The sequence below is a fragment of the Pipra filicauda genome, unplaced genomic scaffold, assembly GCF_003945595.2.
Source record: "Pipra filicauda isolate LSUMZ 115617 unplaced genomic scaffold, ASM394559v2 scaffold303_size993520_pilon, whole genome shotgun sequence".
NCBI classification, from domain to species: Eukaryota; Metazoa; Chordata; class Aves; order Passeriformes; family Pipridae; genus Pipra; species Pipra filicauda.
Window position 1 is genome coordinate 382080 of NW_024104425.1, and position 24668 is coordinate 406747.

The 24668-nt window shown below is 35.9% G+C and overlaps 1 protein-coding gene across 1 annotated transcript in view; it reads right to left on the reverse strand.

Annotated features, from left to right (window-relative positions):
• Nucleotides 1-24668, reverse strand: part of LOC113982944 (protein eyes shut homolog) — a gene marked incomplete at its 3' end in the record, with an annotated part of 505234 nt that overhangs the window by 373576 nt on the left and 106990 nt on the right. The window contains exon 12 of the mRNA XM_039383315.1: nt 19478-19582. Within this exon, the coding sequence (XP_039239249.1) occupies nt 19478-19582 (105 nt within the window). The remainder of the gene's footprint in view (nt 1-19477; nt 19583-24668) is intronic.

Below are 24668 nucleotides of genomic sequence, written 5' to 3' on the forward strand. Positions count from 1 at the left end.
ACCATGTCAGGGAATTTCAGTGGCAGCTAAAACATTTGTTTCTTCTTGAGTCAGTCTGGAATACAAACAATTTTGTTTCCAATACACTGTAAGACAGAAAAGATGCCATGGAGCTTGATACTTGCAGTTCTCACTGTGGCTTAAAGAAATGTTTGCCCATAATCTGATTAAAGAAAATGAAAAGCTTTTAACTCTTGATGTGAAAAGACCTGCTCTATTTTATATAATGTAAAAAGTCTGAAACTGTTCATGGTTCACGCATTTAAGTCAATACACTGATGTTAACATGACAAGTCTTTGATAACCTTCTTTTACTTCACCATAGTACTTGAAAGACCTAAGTGTCTTTCTCCAGATCAAAACAAAAATTATTTTACAGTCCAGTTGCCTGAGAATGAAATTTGTAGGAATGAGTTCAAATATTGTGAGTTACCCCTGAATTGCCTTGGCATAATTTATTGCCAATAAAATTAGGAACAAGAGCTTAAGGATTCACAGATTTATGCACATAACTTTTATTTGTCTTGGCAGGATTAGGAAAGCCATATACACTAATATTACCATAATATTCTGTACTTTTGTTGATAGAGTATGAGTTTGAATGCATTGTTTTCTATTTTTCTTTGCTTACAACTCCCAAGACTAGAGTCTATGGAGAGAGAAGCTTAGAAGTACAAGATTCAGTGCAAAAACCCAAACACAGAAATACAAAACACACACCGGTGATCTCAAAAAAACCCACCCTTGTGTGCTACCCACATTTTTTGCACATCCATGAATAAGGGCAGGGTTTTGTTTTGATTTGTGGTCTTTAGCTGATCTTCTGTTTCACTATGAGGGCTGAAAAGACCCTGCTCTTGGTCAGAAGAGGCAATGGTAAGAGTTGAGATGTTGGAATGAGAAAACTGGGAGCGGATACTGGCCTGGCTGTACCAGAACTGTTACTTGCACAGAAAATTCCTGGCAAGTGCACGATGGTTTCTCACTGAGCGACAGCCCTGGGGCAAATGTTGCAATATAAATAGTGATAACAGATGTGACCTATCTGGTAGACTACTATAAAAGCCAATCTTGATGTGAAACAAATACTCACTGTTCCTGCTTTTTTTCAGGTCAGTTGTAGCATTCCCTTCCATTTTCCTTTGTTTACCATTAAGAGAAACAAATAATCAACTTCAGTATAACTATTGCACCTATTCTGTTTTGCCTTTTCAATTTAGGAGTTATGTTGGGTCCTTCTTTTATTAGCACTTTGGAAAAAGAAGGCTGGGGCCCAGGGAAGGGGGAATCTTCTCCTGCTGGAAGATTTAAAAAGAAAAAATGTGCAACTCAGTAATTTCTTTTTATATAGAATGTATTTTCCAGATAATGGAGTGGAAAATATTTCTATTCTATTGGTCTATTTACTGTGTATATTTTTTCATGAAATTTGTGTACTAACATACTTTATATAATGTACAGTCAAATTTTCAGATCTTCACTAGGAAACAGTTTGGTGTAGAATGCACCAAATGATTAATTCACACCAGTGATGCTTATCCTTTATGCCTAGTACTCCTCCTCCATCTTTTATCTGTATTATCGAATTATTGTGTAATATTTGTACTGTCTTTAACATGCTCACTATTAAAAAAATCAATTAAATAAAATTAATTTTTCAAGTACCGCCTACAGGGTATTCTGTGAGAAATTACACCTTGTCTTCAGATTTTTTTTTTGCACTACTTGGCTAGTTAAAATGTTTGGAATTTTGTTTTCAATAAATGAATGTTTTAGTTAATGGATTAAATTTTAATAACTGACTTCTGAAATGAAGTTTTTAATTTTTTATCTTCTCCAAACAAAGAAATACTTCTTTCAAACAGGGAATGAAACTAAAGAGCTGGGTTGAGGGTTTCATTATCTTATGAGATATGAAATCTTATTCTTTCAACTTAGGTTTATTCTATCAGACTTTAAATACAATATAGTGTGATAAACCCTTGGAATTATAATTTTTAGATCATTTATAATGATTGACTGTCATACCTAAGGGGGGAAGGGTTGTTGTATTTTATTCCCTTTTTCCAGCATTGTTTTTGAAGAGATGTCTCTTTAACGACAAACTTCCCCGACGCCCCCACCCACCCCCCACCGGAGTGGGGATGAGAAAATCAAGGAAGAACGCAGGGAAAAGCGGAATTCACCCTCTTCTTCTTCCCAGGACCATGGGTGGTGGTGTGCCTGCAGAGTTCCGTGTCGCCGTTCCGCTCCCGAGCCGGCGGACCCCGAACCGTGCCGGGATCGAAGCAGTCCGGGGTCCGTCTGCCGCTGCTTTCCCTCGGCGCAGGCGGGGAGAGGAGGAAAGCGAAACGGATCCCTGCCGCCGGGCGGGACCGCGGCAGCCTGGGCAAGGAGCAGTTGAGTTCTGTGAATATTAATATCTTAATAACATTTATGAACACTGGACTAAACATGTTGGCAATTAAACACAGTGATGAAGTGATCATTGAAATTCAGCTAAGAGAAAAAAATTCACTAATAGGATAAAATCCATTTTGATTAATGTCCTTAGCATGTAGAATACATGAACTGTCCTTTCAAAAATATATGTAGCACCCAATTGTGAGGAAATATTGGATCACTAGGTTATTTTAGCTTTTTCATCATGGCTAGTTCACAGCTTGATTCATATTGGAAATAAATTTATTTCAAACTGGTCTTAATAAGGTTAAGCACCAATATATACAACTAAAAATTGAAACACTTTGGGAGAGTTTCGTTGTTTACCTCATTGTATTTTTATTTTCAGGTGTTTTATTTTTGCATAGAGCATGCACCTATATTGCAACTCATTATAAATATGTTTGTTTTGTTTATTAGATATGTTTATTAAAAGAAACTATATGTAACTGATATATATTGATATAGATATAAGGAATAATCACTTGAATGGCAACAAAGCTTTTATATTCAGACTCTTCTGCCAAAAGAACCAACCTCCAGTATATTTACCAGTAAAACTGGATGGCAAGACAGATCATTCAGAGGAAATCAGAAAGGGTGTTCTAGGGCAACAAGACCACAGTAATAGAAACAATTCTGTCTGCAAGCTGCAAAATATATAGGATTTAACTGATTTCAAATGTTATAAGGAGACTTATCTTTCCTGTTAATACACAGAAGCTTTTGACCTGTATCTAGTTGTGGTACTCACCCACTGAACCTGCTACATTCCCCTGAATGCAGAGCAACACTAGTACTATAACATTATCTGGCTCATAGTCTTAAATTTTTTATAAAAAATATTTTGCACTCAATTTTTATTATTATTTTGCATTAAAAAATAAAGAATAAAAATTTTAAAAATAATTATCAAGAAAATAGAATGGTAGAAACTTGAGTGATGTATAGAGCTAGTTAAGGAACACAAAATATTGCATGTGTCTAGAGACATTCTAAAAAAGGATTTTTGGATGTTTTTAAATGGCATTAATTTCCTACTTGAAAAAAAAATTAAACTTTTAAATTAATGAGGAGATTACTGGCAGAGAAAGGGGAAAAGGACTTCAGGAAAAGAAATCAAATTAGATGTGTTAGACTGACATAAAAACTCTCACCTAGCTGTCACATCTGTAAGTGGCTATAAAGACAATGCATTTGACAAATTGCTATTATCTGTAGTTTCAGAACTCTGTGTACCTGAATTTTTGGCAGAGATTGTCAGAACATGATATTTCTTCTCATGTTTTTTCCTCCTCTTGAGGAGGAAAGTTATTTTATTGGTTTCCTGGGTCTAGCACCTTTTCTAGTTGAATGTGTTTTCAGTGTTAGCATGCTTTAGCTACACCGTATCTATCTGTTGATGGCTGTGCACTGTCCTGTCCATTCTCTGATTCAGCTCTCTGCTGCCTACAGAGCTAGCTTAACACCACTTCAGTCAGATCCATACCCCAGTTTTTACAAGTATCATTTACATTCTCTTCACTTTTCCCAGCTGTTGTTCTGTACTGTTTGTCCAGCCAATTGCTCACTCATCTTTTGACAATACATGGTTACCACTTACTTCTGTCATCATTTTGTCATCATTTAAATTTTAACATTCAATCATTATTGCAAAACAGCCTAAATTGCTGAGACAAGTTGACTTCAGATTCCAAGATGAAGCTATGAGACTCGGAAGACACAAAATGTATGTCCCAAAACATGAAGACTACAATTTATCATAGAAATACAATCAGAGATTATAGGTTATGAAAGAAAGAACATGAAGCACCATGGCAACACCACTTTTTTGTTTGTTTGTTTTAGTTTTGGCTAAAAAGCATTTTTCTTCCAAAACAATTTTTTATATTAAGATGTTTTTTCTTTTTCCCCCCAGAAAATTATGGATGAACTGAATGCAGTTTGACAGCCAAGGCAACATTTAAGCATTCTGAAGTTTTTCCAGTGATTGCAAAGCTAGAAGTTCATAAAGTATGCTCTTTTTCAAAGCCATATTCACCTTGAAAAATGCATGATTCACTGTAAATAATCAGAAAAGTCCATATTGTTTCATCAGAGTCAAGATTTTACCTTGTTTCTCTGAGACCTCTCTAATAAGATCCCACTTCTGTAGCTGCACACAGTGGTTGAACACTGTTATTGTATTTTTTCGCATATAAATACTGCAATAAAACCTGTTACTTACAATACAAAAAAAAAAATTCCCAACACTTAGGAGCACTACTGTGTTACTTGGTAGTCAGTAAGAAATCTCCCTTTAATATTACTAGGAATTGTGGCATTTTTGGGAGGGGAGGAGCAGGAAGGAGAAGAGAAGCAGGTATTGCAGAGTAATGATAATCTTCATTGTTTTCAATGGACTATTCTTTTGGAGCAATACTTTGAGAAAAGCAGACTTTTAAATAGGTTTCAGGTGTCTCAGAGTACAGCAGTGAAAAGCCTTTCTGACATTTGTCGTATTAATTTGAAATCAGTTAAACCATATAGTATTTTAGATGTAAAGAATAAAACTTCTAAATACCAGTTTCAACCTGACAACAGATACTTCCTCACACAACCTGATTAACTCAGTCTTATTCCTTCCACTGCTTTTAAGATTGTTCTTATGGAGGCATCTCACATGCATTTCACTGAGTAATCAAGTTTGGTTGGTAATGACTGTTCTTTTGATGATTTGAAATACATTAATTCTTTGTAGAAAATGAATAATTAGAAGACATTTAGTGTGACTAATTATTTCTGTAGATTTCATTAAGTAGGATAAATAATTATTTAATTAATCACATGCACAGCTAGTAAGTGCAATTATCTAATCAATACACTTTCATAAATGACAGCAACATTATAGAGATTTGCACTATTTGCTGATATTCCTTCAGATGTTCTCAAAACCATTTGCCTTTATAAAAGGCAACAAGATAACTAGTGTATTCAACTTAAGTCATGATAGCTATCTTTTGCAATAGGTATAAATCTTCCTGAAATGTAAGATTATTCTATTTTTTTCTCTAAATTCTAATAAAGCTTGTTATGAAATATCAAGTTTCATTATTTCTTGAAAGTCTTGACTATTAATTTCTCCTTCTAAAGCCAGATAATACTTCATATGCAGGAATGCATACAAAAATCTCCTTTTTTTAACTTGTTAAAAAGTTCTGTCCTAGTTATAAATTTATCAGATAATTAAAATTAGAAAATAGAGACTAAGAAATAGTATCTTAAGCATTTAAAGTTTATTATATTTATCCTTTATCAAATAAACTTTATGTGACGATGTTCTTTGTGAAGTAAACTTTTATGTAGTGAAGCTTTTTGCATGTAAAAGCCCATTAAATTCACTAATTTAAAATTCAAAAAAAATCAAAGTCTAAAAGTGCTAGTTCTATTTATTTCATTACAGTTTGAGTTCTGATGCTTCTAATGATTGAAAAGCTTTGCCATTAATTCTCCTTTCCTATCACAGTGGAGAATTCCACAGGTAACAGTTGCACTGGTGCTGCTACTGCCTGGACTACACTGAGAGACCTTACCAGAAATAGCCCCGTAAAGTTCCATATGCTGCCTTTTTTTTTTTTGTAATTTTTGCCGAAGTCGCGGGGTTCGCTGCTCAAGCGGGGCTGAGCCTGCGAGCGACAACTATTGCTGCTGACCTTCTTACTGGGAGACCTCACCACCACCGCTGCCCCTGCGGGTTACTGTTGCTGATTGCTGTTCTTCACGGAAGACAGGGATAGAGCTGCTGCTGCCTGCCATCTTACCATGAAGAACTATTTGCTATATTGTGTTTTTCTTCGTATTTTTTTTTTCTTGACTGGGTGTTCTGTGGAGGCAAGGCGGGAGAAAGCCTCTCAGCTATCTTGTCTTTGCCTGAGGAAACCATGTGGCAGCTGCCATTTTGTCTTTTTTTGTCCTATGGGTGAGGGGACTAGAAAAAGATTTCTACCTTCGTTGGCTTAAACTGTTTTCCTTTGTATCTTTGTACTTACTGATATTTCCTTTAGTTAACTGTTATTTTTTACTTACATCTTTTTCTATTGTCACAGCTGGCAAGTGTCTTTTCATGCTTAACCTGGACCTAGAAATTGCAGAACTAGCTTAAAAGAGCTGGATGACTAAATTTTTGGTGAAAGTTCCAGCATGAAGGAATAAACTTCTGTCTCAGTTCTCAAGTCACATCCATAATCCTTTGACTACAGTAGTCAAATTGTAAAAGTTTTGATCCAGAGTGGAAAGGAGGGAGATAGGAATAAGAAAATATTGGTTTAGATTTATTTTTGATTGAGATATATGTAAGCCAAAGAAAATTTCTTATGAAAACCAAGCATGCCTTTTTCCAGAAACAAGAATTTCTAACATACAAGAACTGCTTTTGCTAACAGCTGACAAATGAAAGTGGCAGACTAAGATAACTAAGGATGCAATGCCAATAATTAGGATGTTTTTAAAAAGGGATTTAAAATCTCTTGGAATAAAATAAAATATAACTTAAGCCTAAGAATGAGAAAAACTTATGTATTTTGAAGACATAGATTTTAGATTATAGACCGAACACTCTTGCAGACTCACAGTTGTGGTCAATGGCTCTGTGTCAAGGTGGAGGCTGTTGACAACTGGTGTCCCTGAAGGTTCTGTTGCCTTGTCTTCACCGGGTTGGGACCAGTGCTCTTTAATATCTTCATCAGTGACACTGACAAAGAGATTGAGTGCGCCCTCAGCAAGTTTGCAGATGACATGAAGCTGAGTAGTACAGATGACACACTTGAGGGATGGGATGCCCTCTGGAGGGACCTGGAAAAACTTGAGAATTGGGCCCACAAAACCTTATGAAGTTCAACAAGTCCAAGTACAGGGTGGCTCACCTAGTTAGAGGCAACCCCAGATATGAGTGCAGACTGGGAGAAGAACTCACTGAGAGAAGACTTGTGGAGAGGGACCTGTGGATTCTTGTGGATGAAAATAGTACATGAGCCACAGTGTGCACTCACAGCCCAGAAAGCCAACTGTAAAAAAAGCAAAAAAAAACCCACCTAAATACCCAAAAGCTGAATCAAAACAGAAGTGGCTAGTAGGTCAAGGGAGGTGATTCTGCCCCTCTATTGTGCCCTCATGACACCCCACCTGCAGTACTGTGTCCAATTCTGGGGTCCTCAATACAAGAAAGACTTGGACGTGCTGGAGTGGGACCAGAGGAGGGCCACCAAAATAACTAGAGGGATGGAACACCTTTCCTATGAAGACAGGCTGAGAGAGCTGGGGTTGTGCAGCCTGGAGAAGAGAAGGCTTTAGGGAGATCTCATTGCAGCCTTCTAGTACCTAAAGCAGGCTTATAAAAAGGAGGGAGAGGGACTTTTTATATAAGGGAAGATAGTGAAAGGACAAGGGGAGATGGTTTTAAACTGAAAGAGTCAGGTTTAGATTAGATGTTAGGAAGCAATTCTTTACGGTGAGATAGTGAGACACTGGAACAGGTAGCCCAGAGAGATTGTGGATGCCCCCCACCCCTGGAAGTGTAGAATGGATGAGGCCTTGAGCAACCTAGTCTAGTGGAAGTCGTCCCTGCCTATGAAGGGGGGGTTGGAACTGGACGATCTTTAAGATCCCTTCCAACTCAAACCATTCTATGATTCTGATTCCAGTACAGCATTTAAACAATGCAAATAAAGTTTAGGATGCTGTGTTCGGGTTTCTCAGTTAAATTAGAATAAGGGGGTAAAAAGTTTCAAAAAATGTAACTGTAACTAGTGATGCTAAACTCCCAGTGTTTAGTTCATAGCTATAGCTATATACCTTTACCACAGAAGTGGATAAAGCTAATCCGCTTTCACTCTGAAGAGAACTTAGAATTCTTTTATTACAGCAATGGTTGAAAGACTGAATATTTGAATGAAAAAAGATAACTAGAAAGACATAGGTGGGTGGAAAAAAGTATTCTTCGCTGATAACTTCCTACATATACTTGAAGAATGGAAATAACTGGTGGGATTAGCTATTTGTTGTGCTACTGGAACTAACAGTGCTACTAGAATGCTACTGCAGCTCAGCATCAGCAGAGCTAAATTTATCTCAAAGCATACAGGAATATGTAACAAATCTGTTTTACTAAAATGATAATATAATGCTTTAAGTAATCTTAATATATAATTGCATCTCATTTTAAGGAGCAAAAACAAGGAGGAAAATATATGGTAATGTGCTTTGTTAATGCCAGTGGGCAGCTGAACCCAACACAGCTGCTCACTCACTACTCCACCATGGTATAAGAGAGAAATGAAAGAGCAAAAGTGAGAAATACTCGTGGGTTTAGAAAAAGAGAGTTTAATGGGGAAAGGAAAACTGCATGCAAGTAAAGAAAACTAAGAAATTAATTCACTGGTTCTTATCACCAGTCAGATATTTAGCCATCTCCAGGGAAGCAGAGCTCCATCATGCCTAACAGTGACTTGAGAAGACAAATGTTACCTACTTCCTTCTTCCCTCAGTTTTGTATGCTAAGCGTGACACCAAATAGTATGGGCTGTCCCTTTGGTCAGTTGGGCTCAGCTGTCTCAGGGGAGGCTGTGGCCTCTCCCAACTCTCTGTGCAGCCCCAGCCTACCTGCCAGCAGGACAGTGTGAGAAATGAAAAGGCCTTGTTGCTGTGCAAGCACCACTTAGCAAGAAACACTGGTATGATATCAACACTGATTTGGTCACAAATCCAAAGCACTGCACCATATGAGGTGTTATGATGAACAGTAACTCTATCCCAGCCAAAACCAATATAGATTTAAAAAAAAAAAAAGTAAAGGTTTGTTTCAGATTACAAGGAAGTTAATTCAATGTCAAGGAACTTAAATGAACTTGCTTGAAAAAAAACCACTTGAATTTGTCCAAGAAGTTCAAAGAACAGCACATTTTAACTAAGTCCCAGTTAGCAAAGCTGAATAATTCTCCTGGAATTATGTGCAATCTGTACTATGCTCTGTTTCTCTCCTGGCTGATGTACAGGCTCCCCATCCAGCTGTCAAAGCATGCTTTTTATTTTCTGAAAGTCCGGCTGACACAGCTGGCACAGTCTGAGTTACAAGCTTAGGGAAGAAAGCTGGTGAATCCTCTCAGGGACTACTTGCAGATGGGTTATGCTCTGGATTCCTGCCTGGTAAGTAGAAAGAATAACCAGATAGCCAATTTCCTGTCTAACCACAGTTTTTGCAAAGTAGACTGGAGAGAATAACCATGCCTAGTTAAGATGGCAGACTAGAAGTTCAAACAGTTCTTGCACTGCTAACCGCAATGGATTAATTTTTCATTGTGTAAATGATGAAAATCATGTGCCCGTCAATGATAGATTTGTCACTCAAAGTTGGTCTGCAAGGATATCTTTTATCTGCAAGGATAAGTATCTTTTCCAGCCCTGTTACCAATTTCAATTCATAAACAGTAAAGAAATAAAAAACATGGCAGAGCTGCATTGTCATAGAGGAGTATAAGCAAAGTAATAAAAGAAGGCATAGAAATGATACAGACATATTCCCATGAAGTACAGTAGCTTTCATCATCCACATTCAGGAAAATAAAATATATTTTTCATTAAAAAAATACAATACTAAGGAAGACAGAAAAAAACTATGTGTAGGGTAAGTAAATAAGTTTATGTGGAATTTACTGAAAGAAACATGAAATTTTTTGATGATAAAGATTCATCACCTGTAGAAAAGATAAAAGTTGGTGTACTTTCTATTTAAATGTTTCCTTGATAAAGTACATACAGATCCTTTTTCATCAACTTATGGCTTTGTTTGTTAAATCACATAAATTTTCATAAGCAATTTTGATTATTAACATGAACAATCATAAATATATATGAGATTATGCATATACTTAAAAATGAGTTTTATGTTTGTACAAATATGGTTTTATCATTGATATGTAACTTGAATGTCTAGGTATAAAAAAATCCACAAAGCCCAAACTGAAACTGTACATGGGCCCAAGGATGTTTATATTGAACTTATTCAAGAAAAATGTCAGTAAGATGCAGTCAATGGCTCAGTGTCCAAGTTGAGACCAGTGACGAATGGCATTTCTCAGGGGTCGGTATTTGGGACCAGCATTGTTTAACATCTTTGTTGGCAGTAGGACAATGGGATTACATGCACCCTCAGCAACTTTGCTGACAGCATCAATCCGTGTGGTGCAGTTGACACACTGCAGGGAAGGCATGCCATCCAGGGGGACCTTGGCAAGTTTGAGAGGTAGGTCTGTGTGAACCTCATGAAGTTCAAAATGCCAAATGCAAGATCCTTCCCCTGGGTCAGGGCAGTCCCAAGCACAAATACAAGCTGGGTGGAGAATGATTTGTAAGAAGGGGGGTGTTTGTTGACAAGAAGCTCAACATGACCCAGTAATGAGTACTTACACCCCAAAAAGCCAACCGTTACATGGACTGCATCATAAGAAATGTGGCCAGCAGATCAAGGAAGGTGATTCTCTCACTCCACTCTGCTTTCATGAGACCCTATCTGGAGTATTGAGGCCTGAGGCCCTCAACATAAGAAGGACATGGGCCTGTTGGAATAAGTCCAGAGGAGGGACACTGAGTTGGACAGAGGGCTGGAGCACCTGTCCTATGAAGGCAGGACGAGTGCATGGGGGCTGTTCAGCCTGGAAAAGAGGAGGCTTTGAGGAGACATTAGAGCAGCCTTTTGGTGCCTGAAGGGTGTCTACAAGAAAGCTTGAGAAGGACTTTTTACAAGTACACACAGTGGTAGGACAAGGGGAAATGGATTCAAACTGAAAGAGGGTAGGTTTAGTTTAGATATTAAGAAGAAATTCTTTACTATAAGGGGGGGGTGAGGTACTTGAACGGGTTGTCCAGAGAAGTTGTGAATACTCCATCCCTGGAAGTGTTCAAGGCCAGGTTGGATAGAAAAACCTTGTCCAGTGGAAAGTGTCTCTGCAGGAGTGCTGGAAGTAGATGATCTTTTTGATTCCTTCCAATCCAATGATTCTGTGAAGATACTATGTTTTTAAGAATGTCTTCACCAAAGAAAAACATACCCAGGTACACAGTGCAGAGATGAACAGGTTGTCTAAGGTGTACAGGCTATTTAAGAAACGACAAAAAGAAGAGTAGTTGATATAGCATTCTAAAATTAAAGACAATGAAAATATTTTGTTGAAGAATCAATTAACCTTGTGAAGGGATCCCAGTTTAATCATGTAGATCATCATTAAATTTGACTGTAACTAGGATCATAAGTAAAGCTGCCCTTAGCTTTTGTATGCTCTAGTAAACCCCAGTGACATGCACAGGTGCTATTTTCTTAAGAAACAGATGTGCCAAATTGATCACTGATGGCCGTTATAGTATCGCTAATTTCATCAGCATTGATTTATTGTCATTAAAGTGAACTGTGTGAATCTGGTCTCAGGACTTTCTGGTTTTGTTTGGACTGAATACCTGACTTGAGGGCTGCCTATTGAGGTTGGATGCAACAACTGACAAATAATGTGGGCAGCCTAGACTATAATTTGGCTGCAGCAAAACCATACTATTAATTAGTTTAAATTTTTATTTTCAATTGTGAGAGGCATAACATATGCAGGTAGTGTGCAGTTTTCCTCAAACACTGTCACTGTACTTCCACAATTCAGGCAGTAGCTTCACTTTTTTGGTCCTGAGTTATTTTTTAAAAAGGACTGCAAATTATGTTGAACTTCATAACATTGTGTGGTAGCTTTTGTGAGGTTTCATTTTATTGAACTTTTTAATGGTGCCATATAAAAGCTTATTTTCACTATTTATACGGACTACAATTCTGCCCTTATCATCCTGCTACACATAACATCCTTCATGTTATTTCTCTGATGAATCACATTTAGTTATATATGCACATATTCTGCTTGTCCTTTTCAGATCCAGACAATGGATTAAAACAAATAATTGTGCTTTATTAAAGTAGATGAAGCCTTTTTGGAACCTTAAAGGTATAATGTGAATATCAGAAAACTATATGAATTAAAAAAAATCTCCAAAATTCAGTTGTAAAGATGGACAAATAGCATCAGAGACCTCTGTCTACTTTTACTGCAATGTTTCTAGTCACAGAGAAAATCACTTCAGCTGGGATTCATCTCATCTATCTTCAGCTATCTAAAACTTCATTTTCTGAATGTAAGCTCTGTCAGTTAAAGCTCTGGTACGTGAGACTGGTACCTCTTTCCAGCAAAATGTTCATCTCATGTGTATCAATTTTGTCTCTACAACTACAAAATAGGGAAAGCAATCCTTATTATATCAAACCATTTCCAATTTTCTTTACAACAGTGATAATTGCCCTTAAAACAAAAAAACAAACAAAACCTATTGAACTCTCTCATATTAATGCTGATGCTACCATAAAATGAAAACATGTACATAATGAATGTTACATAATTGTTTCTAATATAAATCAGGCATCATGGACTCTACTATAATATAAATAGAAAAATACTTTCTGTCGTGTTTCATCTGACCTTTTTAGATGGATGAAATAGAAATATATATCAATTGAAATAACATACAATGAAAGTGATGAGTAGCTCAGGAGTAATGCAGAAATGGGGTTTTTAAATCCAAAAAGGGAGGTTGTCATGGAAACAGCTGGGTTAGATATTTTTTTGTTGCTACAATTTTATTCAGCTGCTGCTTATCTTTTAAGTTATTTTAAAAAATTAATCTTTCTGATGTCACTCATGATTTTATTTTTCTCAAAACAAGGTGCTATGTTTAGAACTTTTCAGATGTAAAGCAAAGTCTAATGGCATATTCATCTACACTGAAACATACAAAAATGAAATCTTCCATTTTACTCCTACTCTCACCTAGCTGAAAGACTAAAAGAAAAAGGTGAGTAAAACAGTGAGTCACTCCCTCAATAAAAGGCTACCATGGCACTCCACACAATGTTTTACCGAGAGTGAACTAAATGAAAAAGAAAACCTGTAAAAACAGTCTCTCCGAATTTGAAATACTTAATTCTACATTAATAAACCAGGGGATCTGAAAAGATCAGTTAAAAGAGTTCATCTATAAAAGTAATTAAAAACAAAGTTGAAAATTAAAACAAATAAATAAATACCGGGTTAATCATAAAAGGAACACAAGTACTCAGTGACAAAGTAAAGAAAAATTCTTGCTAACTAGCCTGCCTGCAAGAAACATAAATTCAATTAGTCCATATAAACATACCTGCAACAAATAAGCGTTTCTAAATATTAGTTATCTTAGAGAAAAAAAAAGTGAAATACCAAAGGGAGAAGAATGGAAAGGGCAACAAGTGGCATTTCTTCAGAAAATAACCTGAAGCAAGCATTATAAAACAAACTTTGAAGGAAAAAAAAAAAAAAAAAAAAGAAATTAATAATGTTTCAATGAGCAATTAAATAGCCAAAATGAAAAAAAATAAACACGAGGGACTAATAAAAATGATCTGAAGACTGAGCCACATAAAAGAAGAAGAATGTACAAAGAAACTGCAAGTCAGTAAAATATATAGGCAATGAATCCATGGGTTTTGAAAATGTACATGTTATTTCTTGAAACGAGCAGATCTAACACTCTCCATAGATACTTTTTTCTCTACTAAAAATGCTGATTCACTGATAGGTAAAATGTTTTGTGGACACATTAATCTTAACAAATCTTGGAGCACAACAAAGGTTCAAATAATGTTCTCCAGGCCTTCCTCATCAGTTATCTGCCCTTCAGTTTTCTTGATAGACTCTGTGAAGAATTAAATTCACTCTGTATTGAGCCAAAACCGTGTTAGCTCCAATATCACATATTAAATCTAGTATCATATACTAGTTGCATCACCACTGAAATTTTCTCTGCCATTGGTTCCATTGATGAAGATGGATTTATGTTGCCCATTTATTAGACTGAATTCAGAATACAAATTAATCAATACTGATCAGTCCCTATGTTTCTAATGAAAAAGATCACATGGGGATGGTGAGTGATGGCAAAAAACTGTGCCTATCATGTTTTCCTTAGTATTTTTCGTTCTGACTGGAGGTTTTCTCTGCTCCAAGTAAAGAGGCTGCAGTTTCTTCTGATCAAATTGATGAAAAACATCTTACCAGATGGTATTATTTAACACTGAAAGACTTCTTGCTGTGTTGGAACACAGATTTCAGACTCTTTGGAATTCCTTGCTTTTCTAGTGCCGTCTTCCAGGCATAGCTGCTATAGGTGCAGCATTTGTCTCTATCACAGTTCTGAGCAGAAGGTTTGTTAAGGACTTTTACACCCTGCTTATAGGGCTTATGGTGCTTTCCCCATATTTTAAGAATCTTATTAAAAATTCCTTATGTTAATTTTTTCAATTAATAACCTGAATTTATAGAACTTTCTTGCTACAAAAGTAATCCTTTGGTGCAAGACAGACTTGAGGAGGTTAAAATAATGAAAGTTCCAATTTTCTTTTTCTTAAATCTGCTGATTTACAACACTGGTGCTTGTGGGTGTGTGGTGGGTTCAGCTTGGATGGATTCCAGACCCCCACCTAGCTAGTTGCTTTCTTATTCCCTCTCCTCAGCAGGATGGGGGGAGAAAAAAAGATGAAAAATCTCATTGATTAAGATAAAGACAGTGAGACCACTTCCTAGTGAGAATCATGGGATAAACAAACTCAACTTGGAGAAAATAAATTTAAATTATTGTCAATTAAAAATAGAGTAGGATAGTGTGAAACAAAGCAAAAACTAAAACATTTTCCACCTGACCTACCCTGTGCCTCTTTTTCTCAGTCTCAATTTCATTCTTTTATTACTGCCTTATCTACATCCTCCCACCAAATGGCACAGGAGAAAGGGGAATGAGGGTTGAAGTCAGTCCACAACAGCTCTCTTCTGCTGCTCCTTCCCTCTCACACTTTCACTAATCCAATGTGAGTCTTTCCCACATTCTGCAGTCCTTCAGGATAAAGTTGTTCAAGCATGGGGCATCTCTCGGGATGCCGTCCTTCATGGAAAGGCTACTCCTGCTTGGGATTCCTCTCCACAAGCTACAGCCTGCTCCAGTGTGGGTTTCTATTGGCTGCAATTTCCTCCAGCCCTGTCCTCCAGGACACATACACCTGCTCTGGCTGCAGCTGGAAATCTGCTCCACCATGGACCCTTGTGGACTGCAGGTCTCACCATGGTCTTCTTCACAAGCTTCAGGGGCATCTCTGCTCTGGCGCTGGAAGCACCTTGTCCCCCTTTTTCTTCACTGACTTTGGTGGCTGCAGAGCTGTTTCTCACATTCTTTCTGCACTGCTCTCTCTCACACATTTCCGTGTAGTGTTTCACCTTTCCTTAAATATATTTTCTCCAAGATGCCCCCCCTCGGCTGTGGCCTCTGACGTGCCCTGTGCTGAGTGGGTTGGAGCCGGCTGGAACTGGCTTTGTCCGGCACAGGGCAGTCCCGGCCTGTGGCCCCCACTGTCAGCAGCTTGCTGTGAACACCTAACACAACCAAATCCTTTAAACCATGCTGTTCTAGATATCTGAAACAAAACTTGGGGCTCAATTATTTCATTTAACTCTTTCAGTTTAGGTCTAATGATGAGTTCCAATGTCACAACCCTTTCTCCATGAAGACTGGAAATTTGCTTGTGCACAAGAAACTTCTGTGTCTGGAGGTGCTGGTCATGTAGTGTCAATGCCAAGTCTGTCCACAATGGTCCATATATTGAGTGGGAAGCAGAGATCACTTTTCCAGAAGCTACTCTTTTAGGAAGGTATAGGTATAGAAATATACACCTTTCAGATATGTATACATTCATATATATATACATATATATACAGATAAAGTTATATAGATAAACAAACAGTGTTGAGGTAGTATGTTCTATGTCCCAGAAAAGAAAGACCTATAAAAGGACGCAATCTTAACATTATTTTAAAAAAATCCCTTAAAAAAATTCACTGTTGATAATCATACATCATAATCAACCAACACTGTTCACCAGGTAAATGGAAATACTATTGTCTAAAATGCTAAAGTGCAAAAGTAATGCTTGTAAAATCTCCTGTATAAGGTCATCAGAATATGTCTGTAGGCTATATTATTATAAAATTACTTTCCTGCTAAACACTTTCAAAAGATAGTTACGATGTTCACCTGAAAGAGACATGTCTTCTACACAGAAAAAAAAGGAGCTACATAATTATTTCATACAATATCTAAAGACATTGCCTGATTCTATTTGATCCATTTGTATATTACTCTTTCTTAGCTTGAGATGCAAAAGATGATTGTGCTCTGCCACAAAAATCCACAAAAATGGACCCAGAAGAGTCCATATACCTTTTTATACTTTTTGATGGATGGGTTTCTTCACAAAATTAGTGTATAGTAAAAGAACAAAACCAAACATGCAAAAAACAAAACAAACCAAACAAAAAAAACACAAATTGCTTAAAAGGAAAGAATTTACTCTAGTTATCTATTTTTATGTCAGGTTTCCAGCGATGCCAGGATACATTTATGGGAATTAATGACCTGTATGATTAAATGACCTCATTTCGTCCTATTTAGTGATAATATCTTATCAACAGCAGGATGGAATACTGAAATAATTTCTAAGAAATATCTTGGCTTTGCTGTAGAGAATGTAATGAATTATTTTTAAAGCTGTGAAAAGAAGATTTGTCATATAAAAATAACAGTTTAAGAATTAAAATTGACCACATGTTAAGACATTGAACTACTTGAAAGTGACTAAGAAAGCACAAGGTGTATTTTCATAAAATTAGCACATGCAATTAAATGTATATATTTAGATTTGCTAAATATATATAGTTCTGATTTCTTAACAGGAAGAGAAATCATACTACTCAAGGATGAAGGAACTCTATATGTTTGAAAACTGAAACAACTTAAGTTAACTGTGTTATCTTTTGAAGTGATACTTTTGTTAGAACTGAGCTAGTAGTAGAATTATCCTACCTTATAATGTAGCAACTTGTGTTTTCAGGCAATTTACAGACATTACTTAATCATTACAATGTATTTGTGACATGGTTACATTTGTTTATCTACACCTTCACCCAGAGACTATGAACTGCGATATTAATACCCAAGGGCACAAATGGAATCCATATCACATTTAGATTAAAATTCTCCTCTTTTCAGCTCATTGTTAGGTATGCACATCACCACGCAATTTTCTCCCTCTTTAATTCAGTTTGCTATTATATTAGTAATGGAACTGCAAATTGTAATACAGCAAGTGTTAACCCTTTTCAAAAATAACTGATCATTTCTACAGATAACTCCTGATTCACTGTGAATTTTTTTTGATCATTTGACTGATGATGTAAAAGAACCACTGCTATTCACAGCATTTTATTCGAGTCAATAGAATGAAACTCATAATTTCTACTGTATGTGTCCATTACATAAACTTCATTGTTCCAGATGATATGCACACACTGAGAATTATAACAAAAATTAATTGGATAAGAAAAAGTTTACAGCCTGACTTTTCTTTAAAGAAAGAGGCACAAACAATCTACTAAGACAATGTCACAACAATTTTCTTTCCTATCACTGACACGCAGTGCATGAAAGAGATCTCCTCTCACATCTGTGAAAGGAGGTGCAGAATGCTTCTGTTTAAAAATCCGCTACGGGTAAAAGTTTTAGCAACAAGAGTTAAACACGTGAGAATCTCAGAAGAGCAAAGGAGATAATGTCTGTGTTAATGTTTTCTTACAGCCCTTATTCAGTGAAACGCTTGACATGCTTACATTTGCCCCAATGAAGCAACAAACTTGAAAGCATCACCCATCACCTTACCTTTGAAGATATCACTCAGTATTGTCTTCAGTTCCCAACTCAGTGGAATACCACCCTCAAAGAATTTAAGGATCTCTTGATATTAACTATATTAAAGTCCTCTTTAAATCAGTTGTTCTAGTTGAGAAGGATGGTTGGAGACCTGTATTTCAGTGCTCTGACATTTCCAGGTTTTACTGATCACCATCAGTATCTTTGAAACACCACAGTACAGTATAAAATTAATTTTTCTGATGTTATTTTCCATATTAACAACGAGCTTATAAACGCATGTCAAAACAAAAACCTTTTCATAATTTATCAGTATTTTCTCATCTATATTTATGAATGAACTAGCAGTTGCAAAATCTCTACCCCAGGCTTTTTTTGCCACAATGTTTAACAAAAATGGAGAAAGCTGACTATCCAAGTCAAAGGATTTCTATGGTCAAGAATTCTTAGCCCAGCCTCTTCTATATTTGTTTAGTCAATACACAATGATATGCAAAATCCCAGATTAAACAGAGTATATATAATTAGCAAAGTAAAATCTTCAATGTTATATATCTTTCTCCCTTAATTTTGATTGGTCTTTTTACTTTGTTCTTATTTCACTGGCCACCTGGCCTGATCCATCTTGGATGTCCCTTATATCCTCTACCATGTCCACCCTTATACAATACTTTGAATACTTAAAATGCCACGAAGTACACATGCTCAGGTACACATGACCAGATTGAGGTCATACAAACATTAAAGCAGTGTTCAGTTCTTTTAGGTATAAGTAATTTGACTAGCAGAATAGGATTTCAAAGACCAAGATTTTGTATGTTTGCTCAATTTCTAAATTTTGCTGCCTAAAACCTACATTTTTTGAAAGAACATGTTGCTGTAAGGTGTCTATACAAATAGGCACTAAATAATTGAACTCTCCAGTTCTGTCATATTTCTTTAGCAGGCTGTCTGAGTACTACAAGTACTTTTTAATCTATGTGGCTTATTATTTAAAATAATTCATTATGATGAATTTAAAAAATAAGAAAAAAATATTTTTATTAGTCTGGATAACTAGCTCTGTACCTTTCAAAATGTAAGCAGAATGCTATCACTGTATAAGGCTTTATAGCACAGGAGTAGCAGATGTGGAAGTCACACAACCACAATATTCCAAACTAGCAATTGAATAAAAAGTATAAATACTTACCAAATGGGCAATTGCATTTGAAGCCCCTTATGTCCTCTTCACAGGTTCCTCCATTCCAACAGGGTCTGTCTAGACATTCATTCACATGAACAGAACACGTTTCTCCTGAAAGTTTGAATTAAAGAAAAAAAAAGAAAAAAGGCTGTGAGTTGTCACAGTCTATGTGCTGACCCCACTGGCCAAGGTACACTTACTGAGTACACAGGACTACTGATAGACATCCTGTATGTCAAGAATTTTTCTCCTTCATTGGTTACAAGACAGTCCATTTTGACAGGCAAAGTTGGAAGTGTGACAATCAGGAAAATAGAAGGCTTTCTTACTGAGGTTAAGCATACTTCTGGAGTTTTTTTCCATTATGCAAAATTACTGTATTCAAGCAATTTTTGTCCAGTTTTGTGAATAATTTTCTTTCATGTCTTTAAAAAAGAATTGTGAAGTATGACTGCATATGAAAATGCGGCCAACACTAATTTACACAGTGATGTGTAATAGTACAGTTCAGCCTATGTTCTAAAGCAAGTTGTCAGTCCTGTTATATTAGACATTTCTCTTTCTTTGTTTAATACAAAGAAGGAAGGTGATCAAATCACTAAAGAACACTTAATGAGGAAAAATGCAAATGAGAGAGGATGAAATAATTAAGAGCAAAGATGGTATAGTGACATGTAGATTTGTAATATACAAAAGGGGTTGCTTTGATTTGTAACAGAAGAAGCTATTTCCAGCCACAGGAATATGGAGGCAAATCATGTTCAGTAGCTATGACAGGTTAGCAGTGTACAAAGCATGCTGAGCTTTCTGTGAACCGCAAAGCAGAAGATAAAAGGAAAAAAAAGCCGAAATTCCTCTGAATTTTTTGCACTGTGGAAACTATTTGGTCTCCTATCTGCAGCACACATACATGCCCTCTCAGAGAATCATATGAATGAAGACAGTCAGCTATTAAAGTCTGTATTTTCTGAATCTACTAGATACAAAAGGCCACCGTTGGAGAAGCCCATAGTAACACCAAGATTCTCTTGCACACTTAAACTTATGACAGGGTGGTTTCTATTAGGGTTTTTTCCTACTTCTAAACATCTCTTCATTTTCTGTAAGACTTCAAGATACATGGATGAAAATGGTGAGACAAAAGCATAGTCCAGGGAGAGTTCAGGTAACTCAGTAAACTAAAAAGCTATCTGCTAGGAGCAGCTGCTGAGTGCTGCTTAATGTATGCCATGGCACCAGTGGGGATTACAGACGGCAAGGACTGACCAAAATATAAATTCATTTCTCAGTTCTTAAATTTTTTAAAGAATTTTCTCTGAAGTGCTGATAAGGTAGTAGCACTATGTGCAGTCTTTATGATCTCATTCTGATAATTTGCATTCCTTATGCTTTCTAGTTCAGGTCCCTGATTATGGTGGGTGTCTTTTGAGGAAGATAAATAAAAATGCATTGGCATCTGTTTTCTTCTGTGTAGACAGGTGGAGAGTTTCCTCTAAAATTAATTATCTGGTCACAAGCCATGGGTAAGTTGAAGCATGTGCTAGAAAACCTCCTTGAAACACACTTTTCCATCTCCCTTGAATTGTTAAAGGTGTAAAGCAAATGCAAGTTTAGGGGAAATGTTGGAATGAGATCATCCTCATTTACTGACGATATACAAGGTTTGTTAACATCTTATTGCCTTTTTGTGAAGCTATCTCTGCTTTCTTTCTGAACCTGAGGCAGCAAAGGTATCTTTTGAAACTGAAGAGTACCATAATTTTAATACATGACTGCAGCAGGTATAGCTACAATTCCTTGTGAACTGTTATCATCTATCTTCTTTGATTTTCATTTCTTTTGGGCATAGGAAATAGGGTATGGCATTCAGCAGGAAAATGAGTCAACTATACGCACAATTCTGACTACGGATCTATACTTTAAAACTGAGGTTTTAGGGTGAAATTCAGTTCCCTTAGTGTCAATACCTAATGCAATATAGGATGTCCTGTATTCAGTCTTGAGAAAATAGTCCTTACTGGACGAAATGGACAATAAGCAGAGACAGTTGCAAAAGTTTTATAAAAGTTCAATAGAATGGTCATTCAGGCTGTAAATCCTGATGAGATGGTAGGAAATAAAACAAAGGAACAAAGACACAGAGTAGTGGAATATTCTGGAGTATTCTCAATAAAGAACAAAAAATTAGTCTGTAGTGGGCAAGGTGAACCCTTTGAGAAAATCAAAATTGAAATGGCACCTGACCAAAAGGTTAATTCTGGGGCTACGTTTTGACTGAACTATATGAAATGTTACAAGACCTGGGGAGTCCTGAGAGGATGATGAAATAATGAATGTTAGAGGTAAACTTGGGACATGAGATGAATGTTGGAGCTTTAGCTGTGTGAAGGAATAGTGGCAAAACCTAATTGTATGTAGAAAAGGTGAGAAAGGAGACAAAGCCATTTCCCTGTTTCAAGTTTGACAGGAAGTATAAGGAAGTCAAAATGAGAAAAGATGCAGAAAAAGATAATTTATTTTCCATCTTCATTTGGAAAAATATAAATTTCTTCTATAATGTATAGCTAAGAAATTCTCACCAGTAGCATTAGAATCTGAATCTAATTTCTGATACGTTGCCTCTAATCCCTATTATTTTAAGAGTTCAATGAGTACAGTGTTTCTGAGTGTATTAGTCTGTATTACACCACATCATAGATTAACAGTTTTAGTTCCAATTTAGACAATTAGTCCCAAATATCCAAAACAATGCTGCACAGTAGAGATATATATGCTATACTTGTTTAACAGACAATGATCTGGTTTCAGGTATTTTGTTTTTATTACCTATGGCCATGCTACATGTGTATTAATTCCATTCTCCTTTTAAGAGAAGAAGAAAATGGGGGTGCAAATACTTGCTCTGATTAAAAAGGCACTGATTTTATGTGAGAGGCTGTTACTACATCAAAATTATTTCAGTTGACAAAGAAGCAATTACAAGCCACCTCATCTGAGTTATCAAGCACTGAGAATACCTTTCTTATAACTAATGAATATATTTGTGAAAACCACTGCCTGATTTACAAGTTGTGCTAGCTAACAGTACTCACAGACTGATTTAGAAAGATAATCAAACTTTCTGAAATATTTCAGCTGTTAACACATTAAACATAGATAGTTCACTGTTTTTATTCCTGACAAACCGGCAGTATTTTTGACACAAACAGCTAAGACTTTAGTATCTATGTATCTCTACTACCATTCCTTCAGCATCTCTTCTGTTTTATGTCTAATTTAGCTATCTAGCCACTGGAAAATGTACTATTTACAGGTATAAAAAAATGATATTATTTTTCATCTAAAAGGTAACAGTGCAGTTTTGGCAATTCTGTACATCTCAGAAGAGTCTAGGAGAATAACATATTTTTCCTGTGAACCATCTTAAAGCTTGGAGAAGCCTTCATGTTTTAGTGCAATTTCTGCCAATCAAATACACACGTAGTGAAAATAAAGGTAATTGCTTTTTGTGTACTGTAGACAATGATTAGCTCTTCTGATTATGTGTTATAACTTGGAGTGCCATTAAATCGATAGTTGCACCTGACAAAAGGCATATCTCAAAACTTCTTACAAACAGTTGCTATGGCAATTTAAGAATTCATGTCCTCAGAGTACAAAGGTAATATATGGACAGTATTTAAAAATATTTCAAGAGAGAATCAAAGAATCTATGAAGCTACTGTGAGATCATATTTTCTGAGTATTCAAGACATGAAAAAAGCTGGACAGATACAAAGAAGCCTTTTTTGTTTTCAGTATGCAGCTCATCTCAACTACACATTTGAAATGTCTGATGAGAATATCCTTTTAACATCAGATAAAAATCATTAATTGGCTACTAATTACTTTCAGCACAAAAATATGTTAATATAAATATTTTGTGGGCTTACACTTTTAAGGGTAACATTAATACAACACATCTGAACATAATTACTAGTAAAATGTTATTTAATAAATCATAGCTTAACGTCTGAGTTCTTAAACACTTTACAGGGATCATGTCATCAGATTCTGAAATACAAAGAGACCGTAAAAAATTACCACAAGCCAAGTCTTCTGCTATTAACTCTATAGCATATTTTACGCTGCGTAAAATTGCAGTGTTCTTAAAATATGTAACAGGAAATTATAGGAAAGTCTGTCACTCTTGCAAATTGCATTGCCTGATCTTTAGAAGCAACATTTTCTGCCAACACACTGATGATACACAAGACATTTTTCTACAGGAATACAAAAGCCTTGAGAAGAGCCTAAGGACTGAGTAAGTGCATGCTAAAAAAAATAGCAGAGATGTTTTGTCCTCCACCAATATTACTGATATCACTTACTCTGTTTAAAATAATCATGCTATTTTAGCAAATGGAGAGATTCCAAAGTTCTCAGATAAATATAACTGGAGATCAAAGCGTAAAAAAAAAACCCCATTGCTTTTCATAAGTCTAATGGATGAAGTCTCATTGAATTCACTTCAGAAGTGCAACTTTGTAAGATCATTATATTGAAAGTTTGCACCTTTCAGTGGTTCACACTTTATTTCTGCTTAACTTAAAGACATTAACTTCATACTTTATTCGAACCTGTGGAACTATTGTTTGATTTTGTATAATATTCACAAAACTGAGTTTTGTTTTGATATCAGAATAAGTTTAATTTCATACCATTCTCAAATAAAATATTCAGACATTAGAATAAAAATTAAATAATTTGAGAGGTTATTTTCATAATGTAATACACATTATATTTAAAGTATCTATTATAAAGTGCCACCACTACTATAACATGTCTGTCTGAATCACGAAACACATGCAAAAATATAAAAATTGCATGTTCACAAAGTTTTTTTTAAATACTTTTTGTACCAACTTTTGTTTTATAGGCAAAATGGAATATAAAGTTTGATGATGCAAAAGCAGACAGAATGACCACAATTAAGAAAAGGATGTTAAAGAATATATTTTTAAAATAAAACTCCTCACTTGAGGTTATATTCAAGACATAAAATGAATCTTTCTATTCCGAGATCAGATGAAAAGCGGGTGATTTAAAATTCTACTTAATGTAAACTTAATGAAGTACTGCTGAAAAAAACCAAATCACCAAAAAACTGAACCATGAGGGTTTGCAAAGTTCAACTAGTATCCAAAGCATTAACAAT